This window comes from Neoarius graeffei, chromosome 2, assembly GCF_027579695.1.
Source record: "Neoarius graeffei isolate fNeoGra1 chromosome 2, fNeoGra1.pri, whole genome shotgun sequence".
NCBI classification, from domain to species: Eukaryota; Metazoa; Chordata; class Actinopteri; order Siluriformes; family Ariidae; genus Neoarius; species Neoarius graeffei.
The window spans coordinates 7,888,653-7,903,632 of NC_083570.1; the positions used below are offsets into that span (position 1 = coordinate 7,888,653).

Consider the following 14,980-nt stretch of genomic DNA (forward strand, 5'->3'; position numbering starts at 1 on the left):
ATCAAATGGTTCTAACCCCCCAAATCCATTTTAATTCCAGCTTGTAATGTGACAAAACAGGACAAACACCAAGGGGGATGAATACTTTTGCGAGACACTTTATAATGGTGCAAGGAATTGATCCAGAATGTGGCAGCAATGCAATAATAAGGATGCTGGCTGCCTTTCAACACAAGAAAGAAGAAGAAGCAGACAGGAAGTGTGAACCCTTCAGGTGTGTTAGTAAATCTCAAGTGGGGTATTGACAAAGAAACAATGATCATTCTCTATAAATCTTTAATTTTATCATGTCTTGATTATGATTGGGAAGTTTATGATACTGCATGTATTTCTAGGAAAAGACAATTAGATGTTATTCAAAATCAATGCCTTAGAATCTGCATTGGTGCTCTTCAATGTACTCCTATCTCTGTTTTGGAGATAGACTGCTCGATTATACCTTTGGACCTAAGAAGAGAATTCAAACAAACTCAAAGTGCAATTAAATATAGATCTTTTGAAGATCATCCAACAACAACAAAAAAGTTTTTTTGGCAGAACAAAATTGTGACCTTTTGTCCTATATTTTCTAAAGTTGTTCGTTTGGTTAATAGTCTTCCGGTTCCAGCTTGCAATCCTTTGGTTGATCCTTTTCCATTCTGGGAATCCCAATCTCCAAAAGTTGACTTGGATTTAGTCGCTAAAATCTCTAAACAAGAGGATAGTAGTTGCTGCATGTTACAATCGTCATTAGAACACATTCAACTCAAATACAATCAACACTTAGATATATTTACTGATTGTTCACATAAAGATTTTGATTGTACATCTGGTGTTGTAATTCCAAGTCAAAATATTCAAAAAGATTATAAAATCTCAAATGGTACTATTTTTAGAACTGAGTTATGAGCAATTACAAAGGCTTTGGAACTTCTTATTGATAAACCTCGCTTTCAAAGTGTGATATTTTCTGATATTCCTTGTCTGCCTTACAGAAAATTCAAAAGGAAGATAATGAGAGAATTATTAGCTTTCCGATATCTTATGTACAAGTTTTATCTTATGGGTGGTAAGGTTGTTTTTTGTTGGATTCCAGCTCCTGTGAGTATTGAAGGAAATGAAATGGCTGATAAATTGGCCAGAAGATCAGTAAATAAAACCTATTATGACATTCATTACCCTTTTACCACTTCTGATATTACAAAACATATCAAAGATGCTATTTTTACAATATGGCAAGACGGATGGGAAAATTGCCAAACTGGTAGATTCTTCAACCAACTTGAACCAAATATTGCAACACATACCACATATTCTGACAGAAACAAACACAGGAGAATTACAAGACTGAGATTTGGAAAATATCTATTGAATGATACACAATTTCTTTTTTAAAAAATAACCTCCAATCAGTGTCCAACTTGTGGTGTAAAAGCATGTCAAACACCTGCTTCTAGATTGTATCAAATATCCAAACTTTCATGATAAAATTATTCAAAAAATGGGAAATAAACAATTAGATATTAAAATTAAAAACTTACTTTTACATAAATAATTTTATGACATAAGTTTATTATTGAAAAAGAAATAAAATTAATTTTGAAAAAAAAGAAACTTGTATTTAATGTGTGTGTGCTTGGTCACAATATGAACTCATCTCATCTCATCTCATTATCTCTAGCCGCTTTATCCTTCTAGAGGGTTGCAGGCAAGCTGGAGCCTATCCCAGCTGACTACGGGCGAAAGGCGGGGTACACCCTGGACAAGTCGCCAGGTCATCACAGGGCTGACACATAGACGCAGACAACCATTCACACTCACATTCACACCTACGCTCAATTTAGAGTCACCAGTTAACCTAACCTGCATGTCTTTGGACTGTGGGGGAAACCGGAGCACCCGGAGGAAACCCACACGGACACGGGGAGAACATGCAAACTCCGCACAGAAAGGCCCTCGCCAGCCCCGGGGCTCGAACCCGGACCTTCTTGCTGTGAGGCGACAGTGCTAACAATATGAACTAGTAGTTCCAATACTTATAGGACGCCAAATCACTTGGAGTGGGAGCGTCCCTAAAAGAAGCTCAAGTTAGTAAATCTCCTCAGTTGTGAGCCGTGTTTATTCTGGACAGATGTCCTGTTTATGATCTCGCCTCGTCTCTGCCTTTCCCTTTGATTTTAATGATATTTCTGGTGGATGGGGTTTGAACCCTGCACTAACTGGGATTAGATAAAGTCTTGTGTTAACACTACTAGCAGATTCCTTTCTTCTGCCTTTCAGGAGATTCATTTCAGTCTGTTAACAATGTTAAAATGACCCAAGGGTAAAATGACCTGTGTCAGTGTGGGTTTCCTCCTGGTTCTCCGGTGTTCTCCTCCTTCTCAAAGACATATCTAATGACTGATTGAGGCGAATCAGGATCTCTGATCTCAAACATATTCATCTACCGACTTAATTTCGATCTCAACAATCTGTTCATGAGAAAGAATTCTTCATCAACCCAGAATAACGTTCTTGATAAAACATGATGTCAGAAATAAAACAGGATGAGGCATGCTGCTCCAGGAAACTAATCTGCGATGAGGTGGTGGGATGTGACCCAACACAAAGTGGATTAGTTTCCATTAACAGCACGTCATGAAGGGTTCAGGCACTCGTGAAGCCTGGAGCACTCATACTGAGTGAAATGGAGATTATGTTTAATAAAGATCCACTTTTGTGATTTCTATTAGCAATAAACAATGCAAAATCAATAAAATACGGTTTTCCTTCCTGACAGCTGCGTCCTCCTCACTTTTAAAATGGCTCCAACATTCTTTAGGGATGAAGATCAGTTTAAAGATGTCACGAGGAAAAAGCTGTTCAAGGGAAACAATTGTAATTTATCAACAAGGCTGAAAGTTGTGCTTGAGGTGTCAGTAGGTGGAAAAGTCCAGAAAATTAAGATCCATTCTGTGAGTATTTCATGAAATTAATCCTAATCAGTGCAGCTACATGGGTTATATTTCTGCACTGAAGGGAGATGAAATGGTTAATAGAGGAGTGTTCATGATCTCTCTGTTTGTGCTCCTCCTCTTCCTCTATTGCTCTTTCACACACAGAACCAGGAAGTAACTCCTCATTTCAGAGAAAACAAACTGTTCTCTCTCTCTCTCTCTGTGAGTTCAGGAAAATGGCTGAGGCCAGTATTTCAGTAGATCAGGACCAGTTCATGTGTCCAGTGTGTCTGGATCTCCTGAAGGATCCGGTGGCTATCCCCTGTGGTCACAGTTTCTGTAAGGTGTGTATTAATGGCTGCTGGGATCAGGAGGATCAGAAGGGCGTCTACAGCTGTCCTCAGTGCAGAGACACTTTCACGACAAGGCCTGTTCTACGCAGAAACAACATGCTGGATGAAGTGGTGGAGAAACTGAAGAAGACTGAAGTCCAAGCTGCTTCTCCTGCTCACTGTTACGCTGGACCTGGAGATGTGGAGTGTGATTTCTGCACCGGGAGAAAACACAAAGCCGTCAAGTCCTGTCTGACGTGTTTGGCTTCTTATTGTGAAACTCATCTGAAACCTCATCAGGAAGCTCCTGCTTTGAAAAAACACACATTAATTGAAGCCTCGGTAAAACTCCAAGAGAAGATCTGCTCTGAACATGATGAAGTGCTGAAAATCTACTGTCGTACTGATCAAAAATGTATTTGCTCTTTGTGCATGTTGGAGAAACATAAAGACGATGACGCTGTTTCAGTCACAACAGAAAGAGCTGAGAAACAGGTGAGAACTAGAAATCTTTCCAGAATTAAATCATCTTAATTATAGTTTCCCATCTAGAAACAGGTGCTTTAGTCAGTGATATGATTTGAACTTTAATTCCAATGTGTGTCTCAATCAGAAGGATTCTGTAAAAGCTGATTAAATTGTCTGTGTTCTGGTGAACAGAGTGTTAAATTTATCTTCAGTGATGGTTGTAATCTGGTTCGGGGTGGGTTTCCTGATAACGTTGCCCTTTAGACCTAAAGAGAGAGTTGAGAGACTCTCTTAAGGGACGAACGTTGTCTCTGTGTGTGGTTTTCCGGAACTCACTCGTAAGAAGGAGTCTAAAGAGCAGCAGGATGAAGAGCGTCTTTGCAGTTCGCGTCCCCGATATAGGCATTAGTAGCTGCTAAAGGCAATCGTACTGTCATTGCTGAAGGCATTAGTAGTTGCTAAATCCAGTCGATAAGGTCACATGGTGCTCGTTTTTAAACAAAATCTAATGAAATATAAAGTGTTTAAAATAAGATAATATATAGTATCATCTGGAAGCATTACATATATAATATGGTAATTAATTAATGAAACTATTTTATGTTTTTGGCAATTTTTTTTTATTCCAAGTGTGTTTTTAATGTAATGAACAAACATTCACATGAAAGAATGAACAAATAATAAGCTAAATAATGAGGTAAATGTGTTCCCCGTGCTCGCTCATTTCACTGTTACCCCCCAATCATGCAGTCAGGATTGTTTCAGCTGTTCTCCACAGTGCAGAGTGGGCCATGTTCTCCCTTATAAGTGCACAGAGAGAGAGAGAGAGAGAGAGGTTTTGATCTGTGTGTAGTGTGTACCGAAGGAGGTTTAATATATATAGTCAACCATATATAGAAGGTCAATTAAACCTTCTTAGGTACACACTACACACACATCAAAACCTCTCTCTCTCTCTCTCTCTCTCTCTCTCTCTCTCTCACACACACCATTAGAGGTGCAGAAATGTCTCATTTATAACACTAAATTAGTTAATCACTCGCCTAATGGAGCTAAATTTGATTAAAATATAGTGATATAAATGTGACATTCTGATATCCATACGTAATTCCATAACATACTGAAATATATTCATCGTGTTTTGTGTATATTTATTTAATAATTAACAGAGCTGGACAAAGAACCCAACTTCATTACTTAAGTCAAAGTACAGATCCCACTGGGCAAATGTTACTCCGATACAAGTGAAAGTTGGACAGTCACATTTTTAATTCAGTTAAAGTACTGCAGTATTTGCTTTTAAAAATCCTTAAGTATTAAAAGTACATTTTCTGTCAATGCATTGTTGTATTATAGCCACAACGCTTACAAAACCTAATGCCTCTGAAACACCTGACTGGATTTACTGACTAACTTGTAGAACCTGTAGAATAAACGCCTGGTAGAATGTTACAAAATGAAACACAACTGAACTGAAAAAGACCCATTGTCATTTTTTTATTGTAACCCTCCTCCCCACCGCCACAAAGCAGCATGGTAGTGTTCTGACCCAGCTCTGGCAGTGTGTGCACACATGTATGTGTGTGTTAATCAGGAAGACAGTGGAACAGCTGTAAATGCAGCTTGCTCAGAAAATAAAAAGGACAATCCAACCTGATTAAAACCCAGATCCGCACCTCGAGCTTAATAACGGCCCAACAGCAACTCTGCTTTAAGCAAGACAACAAAAAAAAATGTGCAAGACCATCATCTGACATCAAAACAAAAAATTCCAGCAGTTTGTTAATGTATGTATTCATGCACATATGAATCTGCGTGTGGAATCATCTCAGTGAAGCTCCACCTGACATGCTAGCAAACTCTTTTCAAACTCGAAATCATATTGGGCAGCTAATATTACGAGAAAAGAAAGATTTCTACTTTTTTGTTTAATTGGCAAGATTATGATAAAACATTTCTGAAAGGACTTCAGAAAACTGAATGTTATTCATGTTAGTGTAACTCCGTTTTTACATGCTAACTAACAGTGTCCAAGTTAACTAGCTATGTGTAAACATTAGCCGTGGACAAGGCGATGGCAACTTGGCAAATCCACAGAAAGCCATTTGACTAATCAGACTGTGTAGCGATTGCAACGTTATCGCGAGCTCTAAAGCACAGACAACTTCACTGCAAGCTTTCTCTTGGAATAAAACGTTTATATTCCTCAATATGCTTCCGCAGGTCGGATGGTGAGTTTTTGTAGGCTGTGATGTGCTCCGTTTTAGGCAAACAAAGCAAACATTTAAAATGAAACGACTCTTTATTCCTTTCAGAAAACTGAACCATGGGTTCTAGCTATAGAACCGTGGGTGTGTGCATTCCCCAGAAGAACCGCCTCCTTCCATTCTGCCATCAACTGATCGTGTTAAATAATGCTGCGGAGAAATCATTGATCTTGATTTTATCCAGTCTATGGACGTGACGTGACCCTAGTGATTACTGATAGACTGTCTCAGTGTCACCTGCGGAAAAACCAATCACGCTTTAGAAAAGAAAAGAAAAAAAACATCCACTTTCAAAGCAGCTTCATAGTAACGAGTAACGAGGACCTTGATAGAAATGTAGTGGAGTAAAAAGTACGATATTTGTCTTTCAAATGTCGTGAAGTTATTCATAAGTTTCCAAAAAAATACTCAAGTAAAGTACAGATACTCAAAGTGTACTTCAGTACAGAACTCAAGTAAATGTACTTCGTTACTGTCCACCTCTGATAATTAACTCGATGTATTTGCAATGTAGAAGAAAACTAATTGAACACCACCAGCAGATTCAACCCCAGTTTCCCCCGCTGACTGTGAGAGTCCCTCAGAGCCGCATGCGCATTCTGTGGATTCGGCAGCGAGCGAGTCGCTCTTTGTTTTGAACGAGTGCTCCGGGTCTCTCGTAAATTCCGAGCAAACTAAAGGACGACTTGTGCTACGATGTTGTTCGGGAAAACCACGTTAGCTTGATGATGGATCTTAAGAGGTCATTTAAAACTCTCTTGGCCTTAAGAGGCTTTCGGGAAACCCAGCCCAGATCAGTTAGTGAACATCTCTCTCTCTCTCTCTCTCTCTCTCACACACACACACACACACAGAATACATAACTTTCAGAGTGAAACATGAATGTACTTTGAACTGACATTAATATGGAACCAGTTCGCTCGTACTGTATAAAAAGCTGAATGTATTTTATTTGTCCTCAGAGTGAGTTAAAGGAGGAGCAGATGAAATCCCAGCAGAGAATCCAGGAGAAGCAGAAGAAGGTGCAGGAGCTGAAACAGGCTGTGAACACTATAAAGGTGAGCAGTGAGCAGAGACAGAGCTGCTCCTAGAAACACACACAACATGGACAACGAGTCATTTACAGTCCCAGTAAGAGAGGGAATGATAGATGAGCTTTAAATCTTTTGTGTGTGTGTCCGAACAGCTCAGTGCACAGACAGCAGTGGAGGACAGTGAGAGGATCTTTACTGAGCTGATCAGCTCCATGGAGAAAAAGCGCTGGGAGGTGACGGAGCTGATCAGAGATCAGGAGAAGGCTGAACTGAGTCGAGCTGAACGACTCCTGGAGCAACTGGAGCAGGAGATTGCTGATCTTCAGAGGAGAGTCACTGAGCTGGAGCAGCTTTCACACACACACGATCACATCCATTTCCTCCAGGTAACACTCACTGTCTGATCTACAGAGCCAGCTGTTCCTCACACACTCTCTAAAACACCTCTCATTAAGGGAACAATAAATGTCCCTGTCTGACATCACAAGTGGGTTTTACATTTCATTTGCTTTCTGTAGGTTTTAGCTTCTGGACGTCGCTCTCCTCAAAATCAGAGACCAGATTTTCACACATCCAGCGTCACTGTCCATCAACATCTCTCATTTGATGGAGTGAGGAATTCTCTCTCAGATCTGAAAAAGAGACTCGAGGAATTCTGTGAGAAGGAATTCAACAAAATCCCTCCACATGGTAAGAGGAGCTGTTCCTGCTGGAGAAACACAGTGATGTGTTATTTCTTAGCGATGCTCCTGCTTTCTTTTCTGCAGACACTTTATTCACCCGACACTTTGAACTAAAACACTGATTTAAAATGAATAAACTGACTGGATCACTTTAAACTCTTTCCATCTTTTACACAAACTCATGTTTCTATTTTTCTCTCCACAGCTGCAGCAGTTCAGATCATTTCAGAACCAGAACCACAGAGCAGAGAAGACTTTCTGAAATGTACATCTAACACACACACGTCTAGGCCTGTCATGATCACAAATTTTGTTGGACGATATATTCTCAGAAATTATTGCGATAAACGATATTATTGTTGATGTCTTTTCAAGACAATTTTATGCCACTAGTAAAATAATAATGATCATGCAAATACACCCTTTCATAGAACAGTAAACTTTTTAATTAAGTCAACTTATTCAATTCAACAGTGGAATGTAAAAAATAAATATAAATAAATAAGCTAAAGAAATAAAACAACAATCAAACAAAACCACTCACAACAAAAACAATAAATAAAATACAATTTATGGTTCTTAAAAATTACACTGAAGTGAATATTAACTTGGCACAGGGTAATAAAAAGACATTCTTTTCTTCACAGGCAACATTCTGCCAATCCAGTTTCTCAAAGATTAGTACCCAGATCAACAAAAAGTGCAAAGTAACAACGTATTGCCAGCTGTCATTTGGATAAAAGTCACAACAATTAGAACGAGATAACATGTAGGCAAGGGCGTAGGTTTGGTATTAACATTGGTGGGGACAAAAACCCAATGCCAACCCCCAGTGGTGCCAAGTTCAGGTCAACATTAGAGGGTCACAATATTTTTGCTCCGTTGTGTTCCACCAAAAGAGTCTCCATCATCTCTCCAAAGGCCAGACTTTTAACATTTGAAGTTCAGAACTGTAGTAATTCATGAATAATACTAATAATAATAATAATAATAATAATAATATGAAATCCATTTGATTAACTGCAAATCTTGCATGTGATGATGAACTCATTCTACCAATTTGCAAATGTGTTTTCCAAGCTGTTACAATGTCCAACTTGAAAGAAATAATATGGACACTACAACAAGTACCAAAGACACGCTTTAGGGGGAAAAAGCTTTTGTTTTACTTCAAAGATGGTTACACATTAACAAGAAGCAAAAACCCCTAAAGAAAAAGGACCAGGTGACTAACGACAGAGCATACAGGAAAAAGTAAAAGAAAACCTCAATTTATCTGACTAGATTTTAGAGTATACCCTCGCTCGCGAGTCATCACCGCACAGGCGCCGTAATGCAAAGAAAAATGTGGTCTTCCGGTCCACTACCTTACCTGCTCTCACTAACTGATCTAATAACGTGAGGAAAGTAGTCACCTGGGACGGAACAAAGAATACAAAGTAACAAGACTAACAAAAATAGAACTAACAACACTAAAGCAATAATTAACACAATAAACAATATTAGAAAAGGTGCGAAACGTGTGTGTGCCGGCGTCTGCCCAAACGAACGACCAGAGAGAGCCCCCGCCATCTTGACAAGGGTGGCCTTAAATAGGGGCTTGGCTGCAGCAGACCAATAGGGAAGCCGGTCATGGAAAGTCAGGATAGGCTATCTGAAAACAATGAGAGCGCAGCACAAGCCAACGGCAAAAGCATTACAAGGCATTGACAAAAACATAACAAATCCATGTAACACAAGCGAATACCGCACTGACTGTCGGGAGGGTGTATGTTCCTTTCCCTCATAAATGGAAATAAAACCCATCCGGGGCCTTAAACACTGCGTTCCATGAGGCTGGCAGGGGGAGTCGCTCTCTTCTGTGGGATCTTTAACTAGTTTTAGAATGCTAGTTTAAGCTGATGTGTGATTGATCTAACGGTAAAACAGCACGAGGGCTCGAGAACTTTGACAGGTTACAATTTTACTTCAGGGTTGCCAGATACTGCTGACCTTTTCCAGCCCAAATTATGTTCAAAACCCACCAAAATGTAAAATGTACTTGATGCCTATCTTGTAAAGTAAAAATATGCAGCTAAAGTCCAGTATACTATTTGTAAATCGAACAAATAGCAGCATGAGCCCGTCAGTGCTGGAGGTGAAGAATCTGCTGTCTGGTACTCGGCTCCGTGTGGTTCAATCAGATTATAGCTCTGCAATCATCTGCTGTGTTCTGAATCCTACATGCACCAGTAGGTGGCGCACACGCATCATATTATGTAGGCTATGTTAGGCTACGATGCATATCTAACATCTGCATTGCTGAGGTTATCTCATCTCATCTCATCTCATCTCATCTCATTATCTCTAGCCGCTTTATCCTTCTACATTATTTATCTTTTTATCCTGTTTGTTTTATTAATTTTATAGGCCTAGTTATTCTGCTTAATTTATTTTTGTCTACATCCATGTATTTTCTTCATCTGTTATCCTGATTTTTGTGGATTTGTTAGATTGTACCTGTTTTATATACTTCAATTAAAAAAAAAAAGTGAGGCTCCGATGCATGGCTGAATGTAACATGAGAAGAGAAAATGGAGAATGGATTGCGTCATTCTTATTTACTAGTTTATGAGTTCAGTTTCTGCACTACATTACACACATTCATATTAGTCTTACAGTTACATCGACATTGTTTTGTTTAAATAATACTTAATGAGATAAATGTTTGTTAATGATCAATTTAAGCCAATGCTCGATTTTGGTTGTTTAAAATACCTAAGAGGTGCTGGGTAAACTAGGTCTTTGTGTCGTGTGATGCCCGCGATCTCTGATTGGGTCACAGAAGTGTTTAATATGGATTGGATTGGATCGGGGCGATTTCTCAGAGACAACAAGGGAAGCCGAACTTCCTCTAAAATTCTCTCCCCAAACTGCGGCGTCTACGACGTTGAATTCTCATTAAAACAATAACTTGCATAACATAATATATGCCCAAGATTGTATTTACGTTCATAACTATCCCTACGGGCGGCACGGTGGTGTAGTGGTTAGCGCTGTTGCCTCACAGCAAGAAGGTCCTGGGTTCGAGCCCCGGGGCCGGCGAGGGCCTTTCTGTGTGGAGTTTGCATGTTCTCCGCGTGTCCGCGTGGGTTTCCTCCGGGTGCTCCGGTTTCCCCCACAGTCCAAAGACATGCAGGTTAGGTTAACCGGTGACTCTAAATTGACCATAGGTGTGAATGTGAGTGTGAATGGTTGTCTGTGTCTATGTGTCAGCCCTGTGATGACCTGGCGACTTGTCCAGGGTGTACCCCGCCTTTCGCCCATAGTCAGCTGGGATAGGCTCCAGCTTGCCTGCGACCCTGTAGAAGGATAAAGCGGCTAGAGATAATGAGATGAGATGAGAACTATCCCTACGTCATCCTGTATCTTATTTGAGTGATGTCTGACGAACTTGCAGTGCGCTACGAGAATCACCTTTGCTGCCAGGCTGTAACCTTTCTTATTTCAATGGGCTCTATGGACTGGCAGCCGGGTATCCGTTGCAGTCTACGAGACGGCTCTGAACAGCCAATTTCGGCTAGTTGTTATTGGTTAAAATCGACAAAATCGTCACTTCCGGGGAAGCCGGGTATCTCTGGGGGTAAACGGGACATGGGCGGGCCAAGAAGCTGGGCTGATAAAGGATTATTGGAGGTGGTGTTTGAAAGACATGAGGAGGGCACTCGCTGTACTTCGGCGAGGAACACGGAAGCATGATCAGTCAGTCCCTAGCGGATGTCGAGAAAGTGTAGTTGTGTGCCAAAGTGTTGTCCGAATTTCTTTTCATATAAATGTTTCTTCTCATTGATGTCTCTGTGCATTACTCTGTAAATAAATGTAAATATTACTCATTGTGCTCCGTTAACTTTCATCCATTCTATCAGTTTGATAATTTGTGAATTCACTCGTTTATTTCATTTGTAGTTCAATCAACGTGGTTGTAGGCTAGCTTGAGCCTTATTGGGATCTGCAGTGCTAGCTGCTAACAGCTGGTATCTATCTGCTATCATGGCAAAGTACGGTCAGTCATTTTGCCCCGCCCCCGCCTCGCGCTCCGTCCAGTGCGGTAGTGATGTCCCGTTGCTCGCGCGCCACAGCAGAGACCCGCGTGACCTTCAGCCGGTACAGTCGCTGTTCTTTTACCACCTCCGTTATTCTCATCTTTCCGGTGCGTTCTTGATTTTTCCATTGTGTCCTATTTTGCCATATAAAATAGCCAAAATGGTATCGTATTATTCATATTTAAGTAAATAATCAATTGTCATCATAACTTGGCATTTTTAACCCAATCAATCAAAAAGAGGAAATTTTTTTTCAATATTTTCAAAAAATTTTACAAACACATTTGAATTGTAATAAAAAAAATTCCACAGCAGAGGCCAGATAAAGCAAGACGCTATCTTTATTCTTATTAAACATGATAAAAGAAACATTGAGTGTAAAGGCCAATTTATGCTGACAACCCAGTCCTCGCAGATAGCGTCGCAGACAGTGTCTGCATAGCCCCCCACCTTTGCAGATGCTCTGTGCGCACCTCCCAAAAATTGTGACCACCGCAGAAGCCTCGCAGACAAGAGGGCTCTGATTGGTCCACTCTACATCCGCTGTACACGCACTTCCACTTCCCTACTTTCCCGGTTTGTTTTGTTTTCACGACCGCCATTTTTAAAAACACGAGCGAAGATGGAGCAGCACGAAGAGCGGTTGATTGAGGAAGTACGTACATCTATACGACTCCAGTTCTAGTCATTATAAAAAAAAAAAGTTCTAGTCATTATAAGTAACCGGAGGATAAACACTCCATAACCACACCCACCAACTACTCCTAGCGACTTCGCGCCCCCTTGCGTTGTGCCGGTGAATAACATCACGCACGCCTATTACTCTCCGCTCAACGATAAATTACAACTGTCTGCGAAAAGCTATCTGCGAAAGCCTTGTCGCAAGAGCATGCAGAGGCCTTTAGGTAAATGCAAAAAAAAAAAAAATAGTAAAATTAGAAAATTTATTTTTTGACTATAATGTCCCAAATGAGAGGCCAGTTTCTGAGACAGACCCACATAACAAATTGACTCATGACAAATAACAAATAATTGAAAAATTGTATTACGTAGACCTAAAACTGAGCTTCGCATATTTCAAAGCCCACCAGCCGCCACTGGATTGGATGTAGATTAGTGGACGGAGATAGTACATAGAATGTGCTGCATCAAAGTCCTTCTAAGGCTGTAGAAGTGTCTCTGGCTGCATTCTCACACAGAACATTCGTGCGAAATGTTTATAAACATCTGATAAAAACCCGCCGAAAAAACGTCGAAACCGCCCAATCTGGCAACACTGTTTTACTTGGCAACGGAATGCATCTGAATTCTGATTGGTTGTTGTATCTGAATTCTGATTGGTTGTTGTACAGAGAAAAGTTTTCACTGCAACCGAACTGCTGTTTTCGTGACCACGCCCCCAGCGCGGATATTCATGTTCACATTGTTCAGTTTGTTTTTCTCTTTTATTTTAGATTTCTGTTATCTGACTCTGGATCCCAACACGGCACATCACCTCATTCTGTCTGAGAAGAACAGAGCGGTGAGAGGCAGTGAGAGAGAGCAGCGTTACTCTGATCATCCAGAGAGATTTGATTCCTGCAGGCAGGTGTTGTGTAAGGAGAGTGTGTGTGGACGCTGTTACTGGGAGGTGGAGTGGAGCGGTGCTGCTGTGTTCATATCAGTCTCATATAAAGACATCAGCAGGAAAGGACGGGGTGATGAGTGTCGGTTTGGACTCAACAATCAGTCCTGGAGTCTGCGGTGTTCTTCTTCTTCTCTCTCTTTCTGTCACAACAGCATTAAGACTGATCTCAGAGTTCCATCAGCCTCCAGAATAGGAGTGTATGTGGATCACAGTGCAGGAACTCTGTCCTTCTACAGCGTCTCTGACACGATGAAGCTCCTCCACAGAGTCCACACCACATTCACTCAGCCTCTATACGCTGGGTTTGGGCTCAACTTGATTTCTACAGTGAGATTGTGTGATCCAGAATAAAAGTGTGTAGTGTTTTCTGTAAAATTCCTGCACGTTGCCACGTTGTTGCTCAGTCGTCTGTTTCACTAGAACACAATCCAGCTGCACAAAAACACTCATTTTAATATTTAAATTAAAACAGATGAATAATTTAAAATAATTAAAAAGGAAATGTTAAAAATTAACTGTCAGACAAGAAACTCGTCAAATTTAAAAAGAAAATGATCTCATGACCTTCGCATTATAAAGTTGTGTTTGTTTCATATTATTCCACAAGGTTAAGTACGCTCGCATTTGTGGACATAAAATAATTTTGGTGAAATTGGACAGCCTTGTCTGAGTCCACGTAACATCTTAAATTTGTGTCATTAAAGGGTTAAGGGAGATATAACTAAATATCATTGCGAAATATTTTAATAACCTTGCAGAGCCCTTTTCCAAATCCAAGATTTGAGTTTTATAAACATAAAATCATGCTCCACAGTGTCGAATGCTTTGAAAAAGTCTAGAAATAAGACTCTGATTGAATAACTGATTGGTAATCAATCATATCCAGAATCAGTCAGACGTGGTTTTGAATATATTTTCCCTTCATGAAGGCTGATTGATATTCGTCTACAAGTTTTACAAGTCCACGCTTTAGACGATTAGCAGATACTAAGGCAAGTAATTTATAATCATTGCATAGTAAGGTTATAGGTCTCCAATTGTCTAGCAACAAGTCTTTTTTGGGTTTTGGTAGCAAGGTTATTAAGCCTGTCTTCATAGTCAGGGATAAACATCCTTTGTGAATGCATTCTAAAAATGCTCTATATAATTTTTTTAATATCCACCCAAAAGTATTTTACAAATTCAGATGTTAAGCCATCAATTCCTGGTGATTTGCCATTTTTCATTTGTTTTAATGCAATTTCAATTATAGTTAATTCCTCATCAAGTGTATGTTTGTCTTCATCCAGTTTTTTGATGTCATCATTGATGGGATAAAATAAGACATCACAGTCTGATTTATTAAATTTAAGTTACAATAAACGAGCCAAATTTCATCCTGTACTCATTTCTGATCTATTATATATGATTGGTCATAAGCTTACTCATTTTTTTCTTAGTTTGTCTTTGTTTTTCAAGTCCGAAGAAATACGATGAACTTTTTTCACCCTGTTCGATCCATCCAGCTCTTGATCGAGTGGAAGCTCCATTTGCCTTTATTGTGTACATTTCGTCTAGTTGAGACTGCAGTGA

General features: G+C 39.9%; 1 protein-coding gene across 1 annotated transcript; it reads left to right on the plus strand.

The window, feature by feature from the left end:
• The first annotated feature begins 3,053 nt into the window (after window positions 1-3,053).
• On the plus strand, window positions 3,054-14,609 carry LOC132879341 (tripartite motif-containing protein 16-like). Its single transcript, XM_060913720.1, has 6 exons — window positions 3,054-3,742; window positions 6,945-7,040; window positions 7,169-7,414; window positions 7,535-7,706; window positions 7,905-7,964; window positions 13,236-14,609. Exons 1-6 carry the CDS (start codon window positions 3,152-3,154, stop codon window positions 13,757-13,759), a joined length of 1,689 nt encoding a protein of 562 aa, XP_060769703.1. The 5' UTR covers window positions 3,054-3,151; the 3' UTR covers window positions 13,760-14,609.
• The last annotated feature ends 371 nt before the right edge of the window (window positions 14,610-14,980 follow it).